The 24,144-nt window shown below is 44.2% G+C and overlaps 1 protein-coding gene across 1 annotated transcript in view; it reads right to left on the reverse strand.

Moving 5' to 3' along the window:
- Positions 1-1,548: 1,548 nt before the first annotated feature.
- Positions 1,549-24,144, reverse strand: part of ezra (ezrin a) — a 45,955-nt gene continuing 23,359 nt past the window's right edge. Inside the window, exons 7-13 of the mRNA XM_051722171.1 lie at positions 20,887-20,983; positions 19,030-19,193; positions 17,764-17,894; positions 9,804-9,964; positions 9,546-9,638; positions 2,785-3,039; positions 1,549-2,322 (exon numbers count right to left, since the gene is read on the reverse strand). Coding sequence (XP_051578131.1) covers positions 2,158-2,322; positions 2,785-3,039; positions 9,546-9,638; positions 9,804-9,964; positions 17,764-17,894; positions 19,030-19,193; positions 20,887-20,983 — 1,066 coding nt within the window. The 3' untranslated portion in view covers positions 1,549-2,157. The remainder of the gene's footprint in view (positions 2,323-2,784; positions 3,040-9,545; positions 9,639-9,803; positions 9,965-17,763; positions 17,895-19,029; positions 19,194-20,886; positions 20,984-24,144) is intronic.

The raw sequence follows: 24,144 nt of genomic DNA on the forward strand, positions 1-24,144 counted from the left end.
GCCAAACAGTAAAATTTTTGTTTCATGAGACCAGAGGACATTTCTCCAAAAAGTATGATCTTTGTCTCCACATGCACTTGCAAACTGTAGTCTGGCTTTTCTATGGTGGTTTTGGAGCAGTGGCTTCCTCCTTGCAGAGCAGCCTTTCAGGTTATGTTGATAAAGGACTCGTTTTACTGTGGATATAGATACTTGTCTACCCATTTCCTCCAGCATCTTCACAAGGTCCTTTGCTGTTGTTCTGGGGTTGATTTGCACTTTTTGCACCAAACTATGTTCATCTCTAGGAGTCAGAATGTGTCTGCTTCCTGAGCAGTATGATGGCTGCATGGTCCAATGGTGTTTATACTTGCGTACTATTGTTTGTACAGATGAACGTGGTACCTTCAGGCATTTGAAAATTGGTCCCATTTTTTCTGAGGTCTTGGCTGATTTCTTTTGATTTCCCCATGATGTCAAGCAAAGAGGCACTGAGTTTGAAGGTAGGCCTTAGAATACATCCACAGGTACACCTCCAGTTGACTCCAATTAGCCAGTTAGGCTATCAGAAGCTAATTGGCTAATTGCCTAAAGGTTTGACATCATTTTCTGAAATTTTACAAGCTGCTTAAAGGCACAGTTAACTTAGTGAATGTAAATTTCTGACCCACTGGAACTGTGATATAGTCAATTAAATGTGAAACAATCAGTCTGTAAACAATTGTTGGAAAAATTACTTGTGTCGTGCACAAAGTAGATGTCCTAAACTACTTGCCAAAACTATAGTTTACTAATATGAAATCTGTGGAGTGGTTAAAAAATGAGTTTTAATGACTTCAACCTAAGTGTATGTAAACTTCTAACTTCAACTGTAAATAAGGTAGCTCCGAAAAAACTGCTTTTGTTTTGTGACAATCATGTCACCCATAAATGAGTAAAATTTTATATTGATACTACAAAGCAATCAAAAGTTATAGCATTACAAATATAATTTATCCTAGTGTCCAAAAACGTCTCCAAGTGTCCAAAAGCCTCTCCAAACAAATAAAACATAATAATTGTACATAAGAACTAATTACACATGCAAATACAACAATAATTAAACTATGCTTTCTCTCCAGAGCATGCAGGCATGAGTAACGAGATCTCATTCAGTTCCATTCTGTGTCATTTAAGCCATCACTGAGTCTGTGTCATGTACTTGGCGCCATCTCCTGGTGGCCACATGTAATGAGAGTGAACGTCCTCTCTGCCCATATAGATGACTTTCACCTCTGGTTGCAGCAATATGAATCCTAATACGATTTATGTGGATTATCTAATGATTCATCTAATAATCTATCCGATTACATTGTGTGTGGGCTTGTTTCAACGGTAATCCCCTCCTCTAAGTAATGGTATGGTATGAAGTTCTGTTTATTTTTCATGAAGTTATAAGAAAAAACATGGTTTATAAGCAACACCTGATTACATTTAACATGTATGTCAAATCTGAGCTTAAAGGGTTAACCATGTTTGACCATCCATTTATCATTCTTAGTAACTGGACAGCAGATGGAATTCAAATCATTAAACAATTTCATATACTGTATTTATTTAAAAAGTTTACATGGAAAGATACAAATCTAATTTGCTATGCAGCATTTTTAAAACAAGTAAAAACATTGACTTGTTTGTTATGGCCTCTATTTGATCACATTTAAGATTTAAATAATCATATCATCATGGTATATTTGCACCTGCTGATTCATGGATTTGTCCTTTTCAGCTATAAACCTTTAATTTTGAGAGGAAGTTATGCTTTTCATGATATTACATGAAAAAGCAGTCAACACAATACAGCTTTCTGAAAAAAGCAAAAGAGCTTTCAAAAAGCTTCAATAAAAGATGGCAACAGATAAATACAATCTGGTACAATTAGCATAAATAGGATCTTGAGTGTCGAAGGCACACATTGACAATGTAAACATATGTTTGACATTGCACACAATGTGCACTTTTCTGGTCAAAAGAATAAAGTTACTTTTGTAGTGTGTACACAAGTATCATTTTACTGGAGTATGTATGTAAATAAGTGAGACCATGAGAGATAATTAGACAAATACACTCTTAAACAGTAATGGGGGAGATGAGCAGAGTGCTGCTGGTGGTAGAGGTTTATCAGAGAATGTATCAGCATTACAAGGCTTCAAACTCATCTATTCTCTGTTTGGTGTTGCCCATTCGGATCTGACGAAGCGTCTTGTACTTGTCCCTCCCGGCTCGTACATTTTCATTGTGCAGAATGTCATTCTGAGTCTTCTTAGAGTCATCGCGGGCATCGGCCAGCTCAGAGCTCAGGGCCTGCAAATAAATTTTAATATAGTTACTCACTAATGAAAATAACAAAAGTGGACAGTGGGAGGTGTAATCAAAGTTATGAAATTAAAATATAATCCATACTAGTAGTGTTTCGGACTTTCGTTCAAGAACAACTCTTTTGAATGAAAATTTTAAGTAAGCAACTCATTATGTTTTGTCAGGAGTCATAGTAACATCTAAATTAACTGGTTTTATTCAAATCATTATTCTGTGCATTTTTGTATCCTGCACATTTTGGCAAATGTAGCAGATCATCAGAAAATCTGCATTCTTTGCACAATATACATACTATATAATGCAGACATAGTAAGACCAGTATGTTAGTCTGCAGTACTGAACATAGCATACAGATTCAAGTCAGTGGGATAACTCAAACCCCCTACTTAAACACTCCAAAAATAATTGTAGCTGTTATGTGTGTAAATAAATGTGTGCACAAGTTACCATGAGCTGTTTCTGCACACGCTCGTTCTTCTCTGCCTCTGTGATGCGCTCCTCCTCATTGCGGTGGTCCTCTATACCCTCCACCTGGAGCTCAGCGCTGTAGGTGCTGTTGTTGTCCTCATGATCGTCATGTTCGTTCTCCATTGGAGCGGCAGGAGCAGCCATAGGCGCAGCCATGGAGGCAACCACAGGGGACGCTATCACATTCTGCAACTCCTCACGGGTTTTTAACAGGTCATCCTGCACCTCTTTAGCCTGAGAGTATTGGATTGACTTATTAAGACCATATTGTACGTAACCATATTGTCACTATTTTTGGGTAACACTTTATCTGAATAACCTTTAAGAAATGTGAATAAGAAAACCCTCTCCCAAGGTGCATTTTTAAAGGAATGTTCCGGGTTCTATACAATTTAAGCTCTATTGACAGCTTTAGTGAAATGCGGTAGATAATAAATAAATTAGTTCATGCATGCAACTCTGAATGGTGCAAGCTGAAAGGATTCTTTGAATTTGTTATCTGTTAGCCAATCAGTTCGCTCCCATGTGGTATGTCAAGCCAACTGGCTCACATGGTGTAAGTTGATAGGTCCTTTGACGTGTAATCGGTTAGCCAATCAACTTGCGTACGCTCTATTTGCTTAACATTTTACATTTGCAAGGTTTACAAGTAAGCCAGTTTTACTGCAGCATGCTGTGAGAGTTTTCTCTGAAACCCTCCACCTCCCCAGCTCCACTTGTCTAGACCTGCTAGAACGTCACTGTAAATTAAAGCAACACCTCCTCCTCGACCCTTCAGACGAGGCTCAAGTTTATAACAATAACCTGGGGGAGTAGATTCATTTAAACTAATATATTCATCCGGTTTAGGACAGGTTTCAGTCAAACAGAGCACATCCAAACTATGATCTGTAATAATTTCATTTACAATTAATGCTTTGGTTGAAAGATATCTAATGTTTAGTAGCCCTACCTTTATATGATGTTGGGTTTTTTTTGTTTGTTTTTTGTTTTTTTAGTTTTATGATTTTTGTGTTTGGTAGTTCGGGAACAGACACAGTCTCTATATGATATCTAGGTGATACAGTCTCTATGTGTTGTCATTTATATGATCTGTGTGACGTCTCAAGGCAGCTAGCAGACGTTCGGATTAGCCAGTTTTTCTGCTTCCTGACCTGGGCAAATACTATCACTATTAAGACTATGAGCCAAATTACTATAGAGGAGAGTGGCACCTTCCCTGGAGGGATGGAGTCCATCTCTCTTTAGCAGGTCAGGTCTACCCCAATAACTCTTCGAATTGTCTATAAATCCTATGCTATTCTCCGGACACCACTCAGACATCCAGCCATTCAGTGACACTAATCTACTGTAAACCTTGTCACCACAATGAGCAGGGAGGGGGCCAGAGCATATTACAGTGTCTGACATCGTTTTTGCAAGTTCACACACCTCTTTAACATTATCTCTAGTGATCTCCGACTGGCAAAGCCAGACATAGTTAGTGCCGACATGAATAACAATTTTAGAAAATCTACGTTTAGCATTTGCCAGCACTTGTAAATTTGATCTGATGTCAGATGCCCGAGCCCCCGAAATGCATTTAAACAGAGTGGCTGGAGTCTATATTTCTATGTTCCTTACAATAGAATCTCCTTATAACAAGGGCGCTTTTAACATGATTCTCAGTGGGTGCATCACTGAGTACGGAGAATCGATTGGAAACCCTAACAGGAACGGGAGAGTGTTATCGCTTTGCTGAGCGAGTATGCTGCCGAGACTTCACCCAAATGCCCTGCTGCGGGGGCTCTACAGCCGGAACCAAAGTGTGTGTGTTGCTCACTGTACAACCCGCATCTGAAACAGTATCTACCAGCTTCTCTTTCTCACTGATCTCCACTAGCGATCGGATGCGTGTCTCTAACTCATTAACCTTCTCTGTCTGCCTAATTCCTTACATTCATCACATCTAAATCCCTCACTGCTGACGGAAGCTATAGTAAACGTGGCATGTAATGCAGGTATCAATAACATGAGCGGATGACATGACTTACCGCAATTGCTTGATGTTGTTGTTGTTGTTATGGTTGTTCTTGAGCGGCGAGGGTTTGAGATTGATGTGAATCCCTCATGCAATTGTTTGTTATTATGTTTGTTCTTGATAAGCGGTGCTTTGAGATTGATGCAATAATCAGTGTAATACAAAGGAGAAAATGGGTGTGCACAGTAAAATGCATGCAGTTTAATCTCGCTAAAATTAGAAAGCGGATGCACGCGGAAAAATGCACACAGTTGAATCGCGATAAGAGAATAATGCAGAAAAAACGACCTTGAGTAATCTAACGGAATATGTTACAAATTACATTTTACAGCATGTATTCTGTAATCTGTAGTGGAACACATTTCAAAAGTAACCCTCCAAACCCTGCTAGCATGTCATGTGTTTTCTAATTGTGCAGCAGCAGCAGCATGTCCACATGCTTAATTCAGTATGTCTGTGTTTGTACTAGCAGTAATTTGCTCATACTTCCTACTGCAGCAGCAGCAGCATAGATGATCTAGTCTGCCAAGACCAATATTGTACCCACATTAACATGCTAAATCTGAGTTGTCAAGACTGAAATATAATAATTTTGACTCCAGCCTCAGTTTTGTAAAAATAAGCATAAATTGCTATGGGGCATGGCTTTGGACCCAGAGGCGCAGCTTCCTATTTACAGGAGTATATGCAATGTCACCCCCCTAAAGTTTTGCCATTCGAATGGGGGTGGGAGGCCAGTCCCCTTTATACATTTCACCATCTGATCTTGGGTCCCCCATGTCACGGTTCTTCCTGACGGGACCGTGGCAGTATCGGCCTGCCTCATTGTTTTGTGTACCCCCTTTGTGTGAGCACACGGGTCAGGTTATTTTGGACCGCCGTGCGCAAGTTTCCACCGTGCGCTCTCCCATGATGTCATGGTCCTGTCAACCTGTCATTACAACCTTCAGCTGCGAGCGGCACCTGCCCCTTGTTTGTTCCCCATTTATTTAAACCCCCTCGTGTGTCATGTCTGATGTGGGATCATTGTCACTCACCACGGTGGTTCAACAGCTCTGCCTATCTTCTGATCCCGGCTCATCTTAGGACACACCCCCATCGGCTTCGTCGATTCCCCATGCCCCTTGGCACCCAGAGGTGTGCATTCTCCCTCCAGCTCTGTTCTCAGGTGAGGGATCTTACAGCGCCTTTCTGTCCCAGTGCGTGCTGTTCTTCACTTCACAGCCTTCTGCTTTCCCGATGGAGAGAATGAAGGTGGCTTATGTCATCCTGCACCTCACCGGAAAGGCTGCTGAGTGGGAAATCACCATGTGGGACAATTAATGCCATTGTTGCACCTCATTCTTGGATTTCGGCGTGGAGCTCTGCCAAGTGTTCGACCTGGTCGCGCTGCAGTGTGATGAACCGGTCACTGCCCGGGGGAGGAGGAGGAGCCAGATGCCTGCTCCTCTGCCACCGCCAGCGTCCACAGCCATGGAGAATGTTTTCCTGCTGCTGTCAGCACCCACGGCCACTGAGGTCATTTCCCTGCCAATGTCCACGGCCACGAGGACCATTCCCCTGCCACTAATGATGTCCACGGCTACGAAGGCCGTTTCCCCGCTGCTGTCCGCCCACGCCTGCCACGGCCAATGAGCCATCGCCCACGCCTGCCATGGTTAACAAGCCAGTGACCACACCTGCCATGGCCAACAAGCCAACGCCCATACCTGCCATGGTTAACGAGCCAGTGCCCATGCCTGCCACGGTCAACGAGCCTGTTCCTGAAGTCTTGTCCATCCCAGAGCCAGTGCCTGAAGCCTCGGCCATCCCAGTGCCAAAATCCTCTGTTATAACAGCCGCTTTCACAGCAGTGCTCCCGGCCATCTGGAAGAGGAGGAGGAGAAGGGCTCCTGTTCCCCAGTTGCTGCCGCCAGCCCTCCCAGCCACGGAGGCCATTCCCCCAGTCGCTGCCAGCACTCATGGCCACGGAGGCTGTTCTGCAGTCGCTGCCAGCATTCCCGGCCACGGAGGCCATTCCCATGTTACTGCCAGTGCTAACAGCCACTGAGAATGTTCCTCTGCCACTGCCAGTGCCCACGACCATGACCACGGAGGTCATTCCCCTGTCTCTACCTGTGTTCACAGCCACAAAGGCTGTTCCCATGCCACCGCCAATGCCCACGACCATGGAGGTCCTTCCCCTGTCTCCACCTACGTTCAAAGCCACGAAGGCTGTTCCCCTGCCACTGCCAGTGCCCATGACCACAGAGGTCATTCCCCTGTCACTGCCAGTGCTCACAGCCATGGAGGCTGTTCCCCTGTTACTGCCATTGCTCACAGCCACAGAAGCTGTTCCTCAGCCACCGCCTGTGCTCAGATCCACAGAAGCTGTTCCCCAGCCACTGCCTGTGCTCACAGCCACAGAGGCTGTTCCCCCATCACTGCCAGTTCTCACAGCCACGAAGGCCATTCCCCTGCCACTATCGGCATCCACGCCTGAGCTCCCCATGGCTCCGCCCCCTGAGCCTCCCCCCCGCCCCCTGCCCTGTGACCACCACCCAGTCCTGTGTCACCTCCGCCCTGAGGCCTCCTCCCAGGCCGCCAGACCCTGCCTCCACCTTGAGGCCTCCTCCCAGGCCACCAGATCCTGCCTTTGCCCTGAGGCCTCCTCCCAGGCCGTTAGACCCTGCCTTTGCCCTGTGGCCCCCTCCCAGGCCGCCAGACCCGTCCCCTTTCCTCAAACTCCCTCCCTGGTTTCCCTCCCTTCCCTCCCTTTCTTTGATGTTTTCTGTTCTTTGTTAAGTGTTCGTGTTGTCTGTCTTTTTCTTTTGTTTGATGTTCCCATTGGGATGCCAGGAGGTGTCCCTTTGAGGTGGGGTACTGTCACGGTCCATTCACCTTGTCAGGTTGGGGTTCTGCCTGACGGGACAGTGGCAGTATCAGCCTGCCTCAGTGTTTCGTGTACGTGCTTTGTGTGAGCTCTCCGGTGACGTCATGGTCCTGTCAACCTGTCAGGTTGGGATTTGTGTGATGAGGACCATGACATCATCATCCCCTGTCTGTCTTGTGTTTCGTGTACATGCTTGTTGTGGGCCCACGGGTCCGGTGGTGGGTTACTGCAGTGCGCGAGTTGCCGCCATGCACCCTTCGGTGATGTCAAGGTCCTGTCAACCTGTCAGGTTAGGTTTTGTCTGACGAGGGCTGTGGCATCATCATTCCCTGTCTGTTTTTGTCAGTGTGTGTTTATGTTTTGCCCTTATGTGTTTCAGGTGCCACTGACATAGTCTGTATGTGATGCATGCTTCAGAACGCTCTCCTCTCTGTCATCTACTACACAAACACACACACAGTGCACGTGATGATCATGATGAGATGTTTTCAGAGTATGAGCAGCTTCAGACAATCATTTTGAAGCATGCAGCACATGCAGATTATACAGTCTATTTATTCAACTAAATCACAGCATTTTGCAGTTTTAAGACCACACTAGGATATATCACGATTTCAATTTGATTAATTGTGCATTCAAACATTCAGTTTGAATTCATTTTCGTTTTATAGCTTATGCCATTTTTAGGGCTGGATGTATTTATTGTATCACTGTTTTTCACATCGCAGAAATCATAGGGCTGTGGTTATATGTGTGGTAGCCGTGGTATAAGCAGACTCCGATCGTTGAATTATTACAAATTAATTCACATCCCGAGGTGTAAAGACCGCATCACCACGCTACCACCTCAGGGTGTGAATTTGTTTGTTTTTTAAATCAGCAGTCTGACCATTGTCATTGTCTAAAGTTTACAACTCAAATGTTTTTGTAGTTAACACAACAGCAATGTTGGAATGAAAAAAAATCATATTTTGCACTTTATCAATACTTAAACTGTTTCGTCGGAGCAAAGCAGACATGACAGCAGATGAGCAGAAAATGTACGGTACAGGGCTTCGTTCATGACACCACCGTTGATGTGCCGGCAGTGACAAAACTATTCAAATTTGTGTATTTGACACCTATCCCGAGTACCAATTGTTTTTTGTACATGTAACAAAATTATTGTTAGTGACACAGTCAAACCATTTTATTATAATAAAATATTTTCCAGGACAAATAATTATTTTCCAGGACAATTAGGTATTTTTCTCATTTTCCATGGCTTTTCCATGACTGCAGAATTCTAGATTTTCCAGGATACATGGGAACCCTATCTTTCTGAGCTGCACATTTCTGCTTTCAAACCCTCCCAAATGCCTTTAAGTAAGCACATTACTGTAAACTGAATTATTAACCAATCTATATTGTCTTCTGTGGTAATTGACAGCATGACACAGATGCCGTCAATAGAGCTTAACTTGTATCGAACCCCAAACATTCCTTTCAAGGGAAAGTTCACACACACACAAAAAAAGGAAAATTCTGTAATCATTTACTCACCCTCATGTTGTTCCAAACCAGTATGAATTTCTTTCTTTGGTGGAACACAAAAGCAGATGTTAGGCAGAATATTAGCCCCAGCCATTATTCACTTTCACTCTATAGAAAAATGCAGTGAATGGTAACTAAGGCTTGAATTCTGCCTATCCTCTCCTTTTATGTCTTATGTAAGAAAGAAAGTCATATGGGACAATATGAGGGTGGATGAAAATTTGGATGAACTATTCTTTTAAGGATGCTGTTTAAATTGTTTGTTTTCCATAATTTCATTACATATGAGCCTAAATATATCAGCTTGTAACTCACCCTGTTCTGCCATTCATTGGCTTCCTCTTCCTTCACTCTCTTGGCTTCCTCTAGCAAGACAATCTTCGCTGTGTACTCAGCCAGTTCTGCTGCCTTTAAAAACAATATCAACATGGTACCATCAGCAGCAGCAGCATCTCAATCCAGTTCACTCTAGACAGAAAATACTTTATCCAGATGTTCTGCCCCTTTACACAAATTGGCTAACAGAATAGTTGTTACTGATCTCCACTGTTTAAGGTGCATTGTGCATCTCACCAGCTGCTCCTGAGTTTTCATCTGATCTTCAGCTTTCCTGGCCAACTCTTCTTTAGCAATCAGTGCTGCCTGTCTTTCAGCCTCCAGTCGTGCCGCCTCCTCCTCTACCTTTCTCCTCTCGTCTTCCAATTTTCGGGCCCTCTCAAACTGCTCTTGCAGATCTGAGCAATACACATCCAACCAGAAGGAGGCAGCAGTCATTTAACTACAGTGCACCCGGAAAGTATTCACAGCGCTTCACTTTTTCCACATTTTGTTATGTTACAGCCTTATTCTAAAATGGATTAAATTCATTATTTTCCTCAAAATTCTACAAACAATACCCCATAATGGCAACATGAAAGAAGTTTGTTTGAAATCTTTGCAAATTTATTAAAAATAAAAAACGGGAAAAAAAATCACATGTACATAAGTATTCACAGCCTTTGCTCAATACTTTGTTGAAGCACCTTTGGCACCAATTACAGCCTCAAGTCTTTTTGAGTATGATGCTACAAGCTTGGCACACCTATTTTTGGGCAGTTTCTCCCATTCTTCTTTGCAGGACCTCTCAAGCTCCATCAGGTTGGATGGGGAGCGCCAGTGCACAGCCATTTTCAGATCTCTCCAGAGATGTTCAATCGGGTTCAAGTCTGGGCTCTGGCTGGGCCACTCAAGGACATTCACAGAGTTGTCCTGGAGCCACTCCTTTGTTATCTTTGCTGTGTGCTTAGGGTCGTTGTCCTGTTGGAAGATGAACCTTCACCCCAGTCTGAGGTCCAGAGCGCTCTGGATCAGGTTTTCATCCAGGATGTCTCTGTACATTGCTGCATTCATCTTTCCCTCGATCCTGACTAGTCTCCCAGTTCCTGCCGCTGAAAAACATCCCCACAGCATGATGCTGCCACCACCATGCTTCACTGTAGGGATGGTATTGGCCAGGTGATGAGCGGTGCCTGGTTTCCTCCAGACATGACGCTTCCCATTCAGGCCAAAGAGTTCAATCTTTGTTTCTCATGGTCTGAGAGTCCTTCAGGTGCCTTTTGGCAAACTCCAGGCAGGCTGTCATGTGCCTTTTACTGAGGAGTGGCTTCCGTCTGGCCACTCTACCATACAGGCCTGATTGGTGGAGTGCTGCAGAGATGGTTGTTCTTCTGGAAGGTTCTCCTCTCTCCACAGAGAAATGCTGGAGCTCTGTCAGAGTGACCATCGGATTCTTGGTCACCTCCCTGACTAAGGCCCTTCTCCACCGATCGCTCAGTTTGGCCAGGCAGCCAGCTCTAGGAAGAGTCCTGGTGGTTCCAAACTTCTTCCAATTACAGATGATGGAGGCCACTGTGCTCATTGGGACCTTCAATGCTGCAGAAATTTTTCTGTACCCTTCCCCAGATCTGTGCCTCAATACAATCCTGTCTCGGAGGTCTACAGACAATTCCTTGGACTTCATGGCTTGGTTTGTGCTCTGACATGCACTGTTAACTGTGGGACCTTATATAGACAGGTGTGTGCCTTTCGAAATCATGTCCAATCAACTGAATTTACCACAGGTGGACTCCAATCAAGTTGTAGAAACATCTCAAGGATGATCAGTGGAAACAGGATGCACCTGAGCTCAATTTTGATTGTCATGGCAAAGGCTGTGAATACTTATATACATGTGATTTTTTTCGTTTTTTATTTTTAATACATTTGCAAAGATTTCAAATAAACTTATTTCACATTGTCATTATGGGGTATTGTTTGTAGAATTTTGAGGAAAATAATGAATTTAATCCGTTTTGGAATAAGGCTGTAACATAACAAAATGTGGAAAAAGTGAAGCACTGTGAATACTTTCCAGATGCACTGTATAATACATCATTTGTTGCATTCATGTGGCAAGTTTGAGTAGGGTTAAACTGGCTGACATTTTGCATGTGTAAATTAAATCCAGATTTGGATCAATATAGCTACCAGGATAACAAAATATATATAACATATAGGACAAATAATCTAGCTTATTACAGGAGGTGCATCCCAAACCGCATACTTCTGCACTATTCTACGGCATTTTGTAGTGGAAGTAGTGTGAGTAGTATGTTTACACTGAAAATGCAGCAAAAAGAAGTGTACATTAAGTACCCGGATGATGCACTTTTTCAACCATCAAAACGGAGTGTGGAATGTTGGACACTTCATGCACTCAGTGCACGTGGCTTGCCATAGATAGTGGAAGGGGCGAAGTTACCTGGCTGCACTGCTGGTCTGACAAAACAATTGTAAATAATGAAGAATGTAGCAGCTGACGAAACTTCAGTGGATACAGCACCTTACAAATGTGAGTTGAATGCTACCATCACCCCACGATGTGTGAATATGTATGTTGTTTAAGATACAAGTGTTGAATTGAGGTTGGCTAACATGCTAAAGCTAGTGGCAACACATCATGTGCGTTTGAAATGTCACTTCCATCAGCTGTTAAACAGCGAATGCTTCCGTGTAGTATAAACCATTAAGTGTTCCATTTGGGATGATACTACACTTTGAAAATTCATACACTACATGGCTGAGTGCATAGTATATTTAATAAGTGCATAGTGTATAGTGTGTCTTTGGGACACAACTAAGTTTTTCTGGAACACTTGATTCTGACTGTTGAGTCACAGTCTTCTGCGGTAAAATATTTTGTATAATTTTATATAAAAATAATATACAATATAATATTTAATATTGCAATATAAAAATATATATACAGGTGCATCTCAATAAATTAGAATGTCGTGGAAAAGTTCATTTATTTCAGTAATTCAACTCAAATTGTGAAACTCGTGTATTAAATAAATTCAATGCACACAGACTGAAGTAGTTTAAGTCATTGGTTCTTTTAATTGTGATGATTTTGGCTCACATTTAACAAAAACCCACCAATTCACTATCTCAAAAAATTAGAATATGGTGACATGCCAATCAGCTAATCAACTCAAAACACCTGCAAAGGTTTCCTGAGCCTTCAAAATGGTCTCTCAGTTTGGTTCACTAGGCTACACAATCATGGGGAAGACTGCTGATCTGACAGTTGTCCAGAAGACAATCATTGACACCCTTCACAAGGAGGGTAAGCCACAAACATTCATTGCCAAAGAAGCTGGCTGTTCACAGAGTGCTGTATCCAAGCATGTTAACAGAAAGTTGAGTGGAAGGAAAAAGTGTGGCAGAAAAAGATGCACAACCAACCGAGAGAATCGCAGCCTTATGAGGATTGTCAAGCAAATTCGATTCAAGAATTTGGGTGAACTTCACAAGGAATGGACTGAGGTTGGGGTCAAGTTATCAAGAGCAAGGAATTTGGCTACAGTTGTCGTATTCCTCTTGTTAAGCCACTCCTGAACCACAGACAACGTCAGAGGCGTCTTACCTGGGCTAAGGAGAAGAAGAACTGGACTGTTGCCCAGTGGTCCAAAGTCCTCTTTTCAGATGAGAGCAAGTTTTGTATTTCATTTGGAAACCAAGGTCCTAGAATCTGGAGGAAGAATGGAGAAGCTCATAGCCCAAGTTGCTTGAAGTCCAGTGTTAAGTTTCTACAGTCTGTGATGATTTGGGGTGCAATGTCATCTGCTGGTGTTGGTCCATTGTGTTTTTTGAAAACCAAAGTCACTGCACCCGTTTACCAAGAAATTTTGGAGCACTTCATGCTTCCTTCTGCTGACCAGCTTTTTAAAGATGCTGATTTCATTTTCCAGCAGGATTTGGCACCTGCCCACACTGCCAAAAGCACCAAAAGTTGGTTAAATGACCATGGTGTTGGTGTGCTTGACTGGCCAGCAAACTCACCAGAACTGAACCCCATAGAGAATCTATGGGGTATTGTCAAGAGGAAAATGAGAAACAAGAGACCAAAAATGCAGATGAGCTGAAGGCCACTGTCAAAGAAACCTGGGCTTCCATACCACCTCGGCAGTGCCACAAACTGATCACCTCCATGCCACGCCAAATTGAGGCAGTAATTAAAGCAAAAGGAGCCCCTACCAAGTATTGAGTACATATACAGTAAATTAACATACTTTCCAGAAGGCCAACAATTCACTAAAAAAAATGTTTTTATTGGTCTTATGATGTATTCTAATTTTTTGAGATAGTGAATTGGTGGGTTTTTGTTAAATGTGAGCCAAAATCATCACAATTAAAAGAACCAAAGACTTAAACTACTTCAGTCTGTGTGCATTGAATTTATTTAATACATGAGTTTCACAATTTGAGTTGAATTATTGAAATAAATGAACTTTTCCACGACATTCTAATTTATTGAGATGCACCTGTACTATTACAGTATAATACTATAAATAATATATTGCTATACAACAATAGAAACTATATTGAGGGTTGTCTTATTTGCTAGTTTTGTGTTTCTCGTACCACTCAATGATCTCTGTCATCTCACATAATAAAATAATTTAAATTAAAATAAATATTTAACTCAACTTAATATTTATTTATTTGGTAAGTAGTCATGTAATAAGCTGGATAATATACAGTCAATCTGTCGTAATTGCAAAATAAACCTGATTACGGTGATATAAGACCTTTCTCCTTTCTCATTCGCAGCAGGGTCCTGAAAGTGATCCTAAAAGTTATTTTGCTATAATGACTAGGAAACTCCCTTACTGAATCGGGGCCTCCAGAGCTATAGTGTCAGGAGCAGTATGCTCCCATGGCGAACAGGTCTGGGGTGAAGATCCAGATTAACATGATCCAAAAACCCCCAGTGGAAGATGGTAAAAGGAGAACATTTACCCTGCCTTGAAGAGAGTCACTGGGACCTACCCCTGGAGCCAGGCCTAGGGGTAGTGCTCCTAGGCAAGTGCCCTGTGGCCAGGCAGCCCACGTAACTGGCCGGGTTCAGCCCAAACAGGCAACGTGGGGGGGCCATGTGAGCCTCCACCGACAAGGTTCAACATGGGGGTCAGGTGCAATGCCTTTTAGGCAGCAGGAAGGGGCAGGGTGGCCCGTGGCATCATGGACCCTTGCGGCAGAAACTAGCTCTTGGCACGTGGAACGTAACTTCGCCAGAGCTGGTGCAGGAGGTTGAGAGATACCAACTAGATATAGTTGGGCTCACCTCCACTCACAATGTTGGCTTTGGAACCAAACTCCTCATTAAGGGGTGGTCCCTCTCCTACCGCCAGATGGGTGTGGGGATACTCACAAGTCCCCGGCTGGCTGCCTCGCAGTTGGAGTTTCTCCTGGTAGATGAGAGGGTCGCCTCAATGTGAATTAGGGACGCAGTGAGTAAAACTTTGACTGTTGTGTGTACTTATGCACCAAACAGCAGTTAAGAGTATTCTACCTTCTTGGAGAAAGTGGGTGGGGTTCTGGATTGGGCCCCACCTACAGACTACATAGTCCTGCTGAGGGACTTCAATGCTCATGTTGGCAATGACTGGGAAATCTGAAGTGGGGTGATTGGGAAGAACAGCCTGCCTGATCTAAACACAAATGATGAAATGTTATTGGACTTCTGTGCTAGTCATGGTTTGTCCATAACAAACAACATGTTCGAACACAAGGATGCTCATAAGTGTACTTGGTACCAGAGCTCCTTAAGCTAAAGTTCAATGATTGACTTCATTTCATCTGACTTGAGGCCACATGTTCTGGACACTCGGGTGAAGAGAGGTGCTGAGCTGTCAACCGATCACCATCTGGTGGTGAGCTGGATCAGATGGTGGGAGAAACTTATAGACAGACCCTGTAGACCCAAGCACACAGTGAGGGTGTGCTGGGAATGACTGGCAGAGGACCCTATCCAGAATGATTTTAACTCCCAGCTCCGTGAGAACTTCTCCCATGTCCCGGAGGAGGTGGGGGACATGGAGTCCTAATGGACCCTGTTAAAAAACCTTCATTGTGGAAGCAGCCAGGTGCAGCTGTGGCCAAAATCTTGTTGGTGCCAGTAACAACAGCAACCTAAGAACCCACTGGTGGATACCGGTGGTGAGGGAAGCCGTCAAGCTGAAAAAGGAGGCCTTTAGGGCCTGCTTGACTCTGGGGACTCCTGACTCATCAGATAGGTACCGGCAGGCAAAAAAGGCGGCAGCAGCTGCGGTTGCAGAAGTAAAGTCCGGAGCATGAGAGAAGTTTGGGGAGGCCATGGAAAAAGACTTTCGGTTGGCCTTAAAGAGGTTCTGGAGAACCATCCAGCAGCTCAGGAGGGGTCGGAGGAGCCTCACTCAAGCTGTGTTCAGTAGAGGTGGAGAAACTCTGACTTCAAATGAGGACATTGTCGGGAGGTGGAAGGAACACTTCGAGGAACTCCTAAACCCAAGAGATATGCCTCCCTTACAGGAGGCTGGGCCAGAGTCTTCCGGGGTATCAGAGTACATTTCCTAGGTGGAAGTCATGGGGGTAGTTGGGAAGTCCCTCAGTGGCAAAGCTCCAGGGGTGGATGAGATTCGCCCCGGAACTGCTTAAGGCCCTGGATGTTGTGGGGATGTCATGGCTGACACACCTCTGCAATGTTGCATGGACCTCGGGACAGTGCATTTGGATTGGCAAACCGGGGTGATGGTCCCTATATTTAAGAAAGGGGACTGGAGAGTGTGTGCCAACTACCGGGGTATCACACTTCTCAGCCTCCCCGAGAAAGTCTATGCCAGGGTGCTGGAAAGGAGACTCCAGCCGATAGATGAACCTCAGATTGAGGAGGAACAATGCAGATTCCGTCCTGCCTGTGGAACAGTGGACCAGCTTTTCATCCTCTCACAGATAATTGAGGGTGCTTGGGAGTTTGCCAATCAAGTCTACATGTGTTTTGTGGACTTGGTGAAGGCCTATGACCCGATAAATTCTATGGGAGGTGCTTCGGGAGTATGGGGTGCCAGGGCCACTACTGCAGGCCATTCGGTCAAGTGGCGAGAGCTGTATCCGCATACTCGGCATGAAGTCAAGCTCGTTCAATGTGAGTGTTGGACTCCGCCAAGGTTGTGCCTCGTCTCCACTCCTGTTTATGATTTTCATGGACAGGATATCGAGGCGCAGCTGAGGTCAGGAGGGCATTCTATGTGGGGGCTGAAAGGTGATGTCTCTACTTTTTGCAGATGATGTTGTCCTTTTTGCACCGTCACATGGATGCCTCCAGCACGTGCTGGAACAGTTTGCAGCCGAGTGTGAAACAGTTGGTATGAGGATCAGCACCTCCAAGTCTGAGTGTATGATTCTCTCATGGAAAAGGATGGCATGCCCCCTTCAGGTAAGGGGAGAAAATTTACCCCAGGTGGAGGAGTTTAAGTATCTTGGGGTCTTATTCACAAGCGAGGGGAGAAGGGAGCATGCGATCGGCTGCAGACTGGGAACAGCGGCAGCAGTAATGCAGTCGCTGTACCGGACTGTAGTGGTGAAGGGGGAGCTGAGCCATAAGGCAAAGCTCTCTATTTACTGGTCGGTCTACATCCCTACCCTCACCTATGGTCATGAACTCTGGGTAATGACCGAAAGAATACAATCACGGATACAAGTGGCTGAAATGAGTTTTCTCTGCAGGGTGGCAGGACTCACTCTCCGTGACAGGGTAAGGAGAAACTCCGGGAGAAACTCAGAGTAGAGCCGCTACTCCTCCGCATTGAGAGAAGCCAGTTGAGTTGGTTCGGGCATCTGGTAAGGATGCCCCCTGGGCTCCTCCCGTTGGAGGTTTTCCAGGCACAGCCAACTGGGACGAGACCCCGAGGTCGGCCCAGGACCTGCTGGAGAGATTATATCTCCCAGTTGGCCTGGGTGTGGCTGGGGATCCCCCGGGTTATGCTGGAGGAAGTTGCAGGGGACAGGGATGTCTGGGCCTCTCTGCTATCTCTATTGCCACCGTGACCCTAATGGACTAAGCGGTAAAGAAAATAGATGGATGGACTAGGAAACTGTACATTATTCCTTGCTTAAATACTTCAATAAATGTTATAATTCAAAACATGAATTACTTAATCTTGGATATCATTAGCTAGTCAAATTTCCTTACCTCTCTCAACCTTTTTGGTCTGCTCCTCAAACTGGTACAGCTTCATCATCATCTCTTGCTTCTCTCTCTCCACCATCTCTTTTTCTTTCTCAATTGCTTCTCTTTTCTTCTTCTCATTTTCTAGCTGGGCTCTGGGAAGAAAACAACACAGCTAGCACACACATTTAAAAGGAATGGTACAAAGGCCCCCCTTGTTTTTGTTTATTTCTTGTCACAAAGTGTATCAGTATTGAAATATTATTGAGTATTGATGGAGCAACATCATTTGTGTAAAAATAAATAATAACAGAAGTTTGTTTTGATTAAAATTAATTTAAAAAAAAAAGGTGCTGAGGGGGCCTTTTAAAAAAAGGTGCTGGGGGGGGGTTGGTATAGTGATAAAGTGTAGATATAACGTCAATAGTTATAGTTTCATCTTGAACTTTCACTGACACCTGGTGGCATGGATGCAGCATCATTCAAAATCAACAGTTTTCAGTCATAGATGCCATTGTAGAAATTCATGCCATTGTAGAAATTCACTTTTCACAGTCAGCAAAGATAATTTTAATCAATAAGTGAAAGTGGTTACTGAGATAAAGTGAGAAGGATTTGGCTAGTCGTATGATTCCAACATGGCAGCCCCCCATGAGGGAACCTTCTTCATGTAGAATAAAACAGCTTTTATAAGGTAAATGATACTGATACGACTGCAGTCTTCATCTCATGTGAGTGTTCATAAATTTATACATTTGTTTCAAAAAGGACTTAAAAATGTATCTGTTTTGCACCCACACCTATCACATCACTTCTGAAGATATTAATTTAACTACTGGAGTCTTATGGATAACTTTTGTGTTGCCTTTATGTCCTTTTGAAACTTCTAAATTTTGATACCCATTCACTTGCATTGTAAGGACCTACAGAGCTGAGATATTCTTCTAAAAATCTTTGTTTGTGCTCAGCAGAAGAAAGAAAATCATACACATCTGGGATGGCATAAGGGTGAGTAAATTATGAGAGTACTTTCATTTTTGGGTGAACTATCCCTTTAATCTCCTTGCTGAAAAAAAACCCTAGCTAAAGCCACCCTAGGCTGGGTAGCTGGTTTCCCAGCCTTGTCAGGCCGGTCTGATATCTTATATATAATAAAAAATAATGTTATTATCAAATTATTGAAGTGGTGATGATCTGTCCTGAGCTGCCCAGTGTCTTGCTATGCTAAACAGGGCAGCTGGTCTTTGTTATATAATGATGCAGTCTGGGCAATGAATGGCATTTCCTCACCTCTCCATCTGTCTCTGGTGTTTCTCCTCCCTGGCCTGTGCCTTCATCTGCTGCACCTCAATGGTGTCAGGTTTCCTGCGCTGCATGTAAAGGTCATGGTTTCCCATGCACAACAGCAGAATGCGCTTGTTAATGCGCAAGCGTGATGCATAGAACACAAAGTCCTGAAAAAACAAGAGCGAGTACAGGATGTGACATTTAATAGTGTTGTACGCATGAATAATAGGGTAAATATGTTTTCTAAACATTCCCCTTAAAGGAATATTTCAGGTTCAATACAAGTTAAGCTCAATAAACAGCTCTTAGTGCATAATGTTGATTACAACAAAATATTAATTTTGACTCATCCCACCTTTTCTTTAAAAAGAGCAAAAATCTGGATAACAGTGAGGCACTTACAATGGAAGTAAATGGGGCCAATACGTAAACATTAAAATCCTCACTGTTTAGAGCCAGACGATGTCAACAATATGCACATTACAATATGCAATATGTTAACATGATTTTAGTGTGAAAAAATTGCTTACTAGTCTTTACAACTTTGTTGCCATGATGTTGCAACGCCGTAAACCCTAAAATGACCATAAAAACATCTATTTAAACAAATTCACAGCTCAAATAAAATGCAAGTTTTAAAATAAGAATTAATTTAAGTGATTTTATTTTAATTATAAACTTTATAAATTATACATTTTTCCCTTTAAACTCTCCAAAAACTGGCCCCAGTCATTTCCATTGTAAGTGCCTTACTGTGACCTCGATTTTTGCTTTTTTTTTTTTTTTATCTAAAAATGTTTTGTGGTAATCAACATTATGCCACAAATGCTGTCGATCGAGCTGAACTTGTATTGAACCTGGAATATTCCTTTAAATCTATACAATATATGAAAGAAAGCTGGAAATGAAAGACCACTTCCGCATTGTTAGGGAATATTTGTACAGTAATTGGAATATTTAGAGTAATAACTGGAAGTTAGCAATATGAGCCAGGAAGCTTGAGGCAAAAATCATGCAATTTTGTCATGGTTGAAAAGCAATCTCCTGTAGAGTAAAAATATGAGGTCCTTCCTGGAGATTGGTCACAAGATCTTAAAAATGTGTCTTCAGACACAACAAAAAACTATAATATGTCAAATAAACAAAATGAGATGTAGTTTTGGGAGAGAAAGAGAGAGACAGAGAGACAGAAAGAGAGAGAGTGAGAGAGAGAGAGAGAGAGAGAGAGAGAGAGAGAGAGAGAGAGAGAGAGAGAGAAAGAAAAAGAGAGAGAGAGAAAAGGGTGTAGTTTGTCCAATGGAACAGTAGCACGATCAGTGTGGTTGTTGTAAAATATGACCTAGGCTAATAACGGACATTAGTGCCACACCTATGGGCTTATTCTTCAAACTCTGCAGATATAAGAATTGATTGAGGAGGTTAAAAATATATATATATGTTTCCTATATATTTCATGGTATATGGGTATTCAAAATACTTTTGGGGAAGTTGACTTTGTGCTGTGTGACATGATATACTTCATCTAAAATTAATTCTCATTACTTTATTAATATGCATGCAATACATTGGAATATGCATATTTTAAAAAAATTTATTTATCACTCCATGTTCATTTAAAATGAACTAGTCAAGGCAAAAAGTTGAATAAAAATGGTTAAAGGCTTAAAAGAAATGGTGACCCATCACAGCACCTAAATATACTTTTCTGCTATGCATTTTAATCTAAAATCTTGATATTGATTGAAAAAAAATTATATATAATGGACATGTTGTGCATTAAATACCTATTTTATTTTAGAAAACAACACATACATTTGTTGCAGTTTAAAATTCATGCAAAGTGGGAAATGCAAGACTTACTGGGGCCTTTTTGTCAATAGGCTTGATTATGAACTTCTTGTCACTGAAAGAGATGTTCCTTATTTCACTCCATGGAAATCCAATCTTTGGCGTCAACCTACGTATGAAGCACATGAGGATTTCATGCAATTGACAATGTTAACCGTAAAGGGATAGTTTACCCCAAAATAAAAATTCACACTTTTTTTACTTACCTACATGTTGTTCGAAACCAGTATGACTTTATTTCGTTTTTGGTACAGAAAGGGAGAAATTTTGAAAAAAAATTCTGCTCAGTGATGTCATACAGTGGCAGTGGATGGTGACCACCTCTTCAAGCTTCAAAAGGACGCAAACGTATAATTCAGAAGTCTAATAAATTATTCAATGTGACTCATGCCTTTTTCCGAAGGCAAACATTAAGGTTTGGTGAGAAAAATCTAAATCCAACTTATTTAGTGAAAATCTGGACCGGCCATTGTTGTCCTGTGCACGTTCATGAGAGTGCATGAGAGCAGCAGTTACGCAGCCCCTGCTCACGAGATTGGGCGTTCAAGTGAAAACTTGCATGTTTGGTACAAGGGGACCACCACAGAGATGTTAACAACAGAAAACACAACACAGCTGCACACAAACCACATTACCGAACTTACAAAACATGTCTGAAGAGTCGAAGAGGAGATACACATACACAAAGAAGCCACAGTCAGAAAGAGAGTACTGGAAACCGCAGTGTTTAGGAGGTTTTGGATGTTTCACTTACTGAAAGTTAACTGGACGAATCGGAGAGAAAGGCAGAGGGAGCTGGTAATGTCACTTCTTCTCCATTCTGAACAGGTGTATGTGAGACAAAACTTCAACTGAAGAGAACGAGACCTCAGAGAAACAGTCGGTAGGTGTGACATTCTCAGCCAAAATCAAGTGGTTTGTTAGCTGGATAGCGAGATGCTGGCTTCAATACACAGTTATGATAAAGATTTTGGACCAGTGCCAGTACACAGTGGACGGGGCTTCAACGCGCGATGCCGCAAATAGAAACCAAGTGATCCACAGAATGTCCAGTCGCTCATCGCAGCTGGTTAGGACAAAAACATCCTGGTTACTTTCGTAACCTCCGTTCCCTGATGGAGGGAACGAGACGTTGTGTCGATGTAGTGACACTAGGGGTCACTCTTGGGGGCCCCAAACACCTCTGCTTTTTGAAAAAAGGCCGATGGGAATTGGCGAGTGGAATTTGCATGCCACTCCCCCGGACATATGGGTATAAAAGGAGCTGGTATGCAACCACTCATTCAGGTTTTGTGCTGAGGAGCCGAGACAAGGTCCCGGCCATTTCAGCGGGTAGTTCAGTGTTGTGGCAAGAGGGACACAACATCTCATTCCCTCCCTCAGGTAACAGAGGTTACAAAAGTAACCAGGACGTTCCCTATCTGTCACTCAAGCAACGTTGTGTCGTTGTGTGACACTAGGGGTCCCTATACAAAATGCCACAACTAGCTGAACTGTGTTACGTGGACTGGCAGTGCAAGATGGGCAGACTGCTGTGTGCCTCGTAGTCAGCGCACCAGGCCGTCACGTAACCTCCCCCAACACCGTTATGAGTGTCGAACGGTCCTTCGGGAACAAGTCGACTGCCCAAAAAATAGCGAAAGGCTAGCCCAGCCGTGGCCTCCTTTCCTCTTTTTTTTCTCCGGCGGCTGTGTGCCCGTAGCATACGGTGCCCCAGCCCATCTTGGGGGTGTCCGTCGTAACAACACCGTGCCTGAAGATCTGCTCTACAGGAACCCCTGCCCATAGAAATGCAAGGTCGGTCCAAGGGCTGAAGAGGCGGTGACAGATCGGTGTGATGACCACCCGATGTGTCCCATGGCGCCATGCCCATCTCGGGACTCGAGTCTGAAGCCAGTGCTGAAGTGGTCTCATATTCATCAACCCGAGCGGTGTGGCAACCGCTGAGGATGCCATATGCCCCAGGAGCCTCTGAAAAAGTTTCAGTGGAACCACTGTCTTCTGTCTGAATGCCTTCAGACAGTTCAGTACCGACTGTGCATGCTTGTTCGTGAGGCAAGCCGTCATCGAGACTGAGTCCAACTCCAAGCCGAGAAAAGAGATGCTCTGAACCGGGCAGAACTTGCTCTTTTCCCAGTTGACCCGAAGCCCCAGTCGGCTGAGGTGCGTGAGCACCAGGTCCCTGTGCGCACACAACCCATCCCGAAAGTGAGCTAGGATTAGCTAGTCATCGAGATAATTGAGGATGCGGATGCCCACTTCCCTTAGCGGGGCAAGGGCTGCCTCTGCGACCTTCGTGAAGACACGAGGGGACAAGGACAGGCCGAAGGCCCGGTTCAGGCCAAGGCCAGGTTCAGTACTCGCAGGTCTAGTATTGCCCGCAACCCACCGCCTTTCTTCGGTACGATGAAGTAGGGGCTGTAAAACCCTTTCTTCATCTCGGCCGCTGAGACAGGATCTATCGCACCCTTCCGTAGAAGGGTAGCGATCTCCGCACGCAAGGTAGCGGTGTTCTTGCCCTTCACTGAGGTGAAGCGGACGGCGCTGAACCTGGGTAGGCGCCTGGCGACCTGAATCGCATAGCCTAGTCGGACGGTCCGGGTCAGCCATCGCGACGGGTTGGAAAGCACAAGCCACACATCCAAACTCCCGGCGAGGGGGACCAAGGGGATAATCACGTCGGTCATACCGGCGGGTGGGGCCTTGCAGCGGGGTGGACCCTGAGGCGCCACGTCGAGGGGGCTCGAACCCCGTGGCCGTGCTGAGTCCAGAGACATTGAAGCACTTACCTGGCTCCTGACGCCCACCATAAGATTGGTCGAGGAGGGGGGAGGAGGAACCCGCAGTCCCCGCAGTCCATCGGAACCAACCCGGTGTGGGCATGTTTGTGCCAAAGCAGGGGCAGGGGGTCTGCCACTGCAGCGCCAAACCTGCTAAAAAGGAACGGTGGACGGTGGTCATGATGACGGCCGTGCGCACCTGACATGTGACCCAGAGAACAAGGAAACCACTCTTTTGTTGAAGTTTTGGGTACCGCAGCCTCTTGGGCATGCGGCGAAAGATGAAACAAAAGATTCTCCTCCCGGCCCTCCACCGGGGAACGGAGTGGTCTGTTTACCAGCTCCGTAGAAGCGGGTCTCCTCGTCCCTGGGTCACCCGTCTCAGGGGTGCTTCGAAGCCTTCCTAGGGTTCTTGGCGGCCGGCCGTGAGACGGGTGGCATCTGCTTCCTGCAGTGGGCTCCACGCTGGGGCCGGGCCGTGGGGGCAGGC

The sequence above is a fragment of the Myxocyprinus asiaticus genome, chromosome 17, assembly GCF_019703515.2.
Source record: "Myxocyprinus asiaticus isolate MX2 ecotype Aquarium Trade chromosome 17, UBuf_Myxa_2, whole genome shotgun sequence".
Classification (NCBI taxonomy): domain Eukaryota; kingdom Metazoa; phylum Chordata; class Actinopteri; order Cypriniformes; family Catostomidae; genus Myxocyprinus; species Myxocyprinus asiaticus.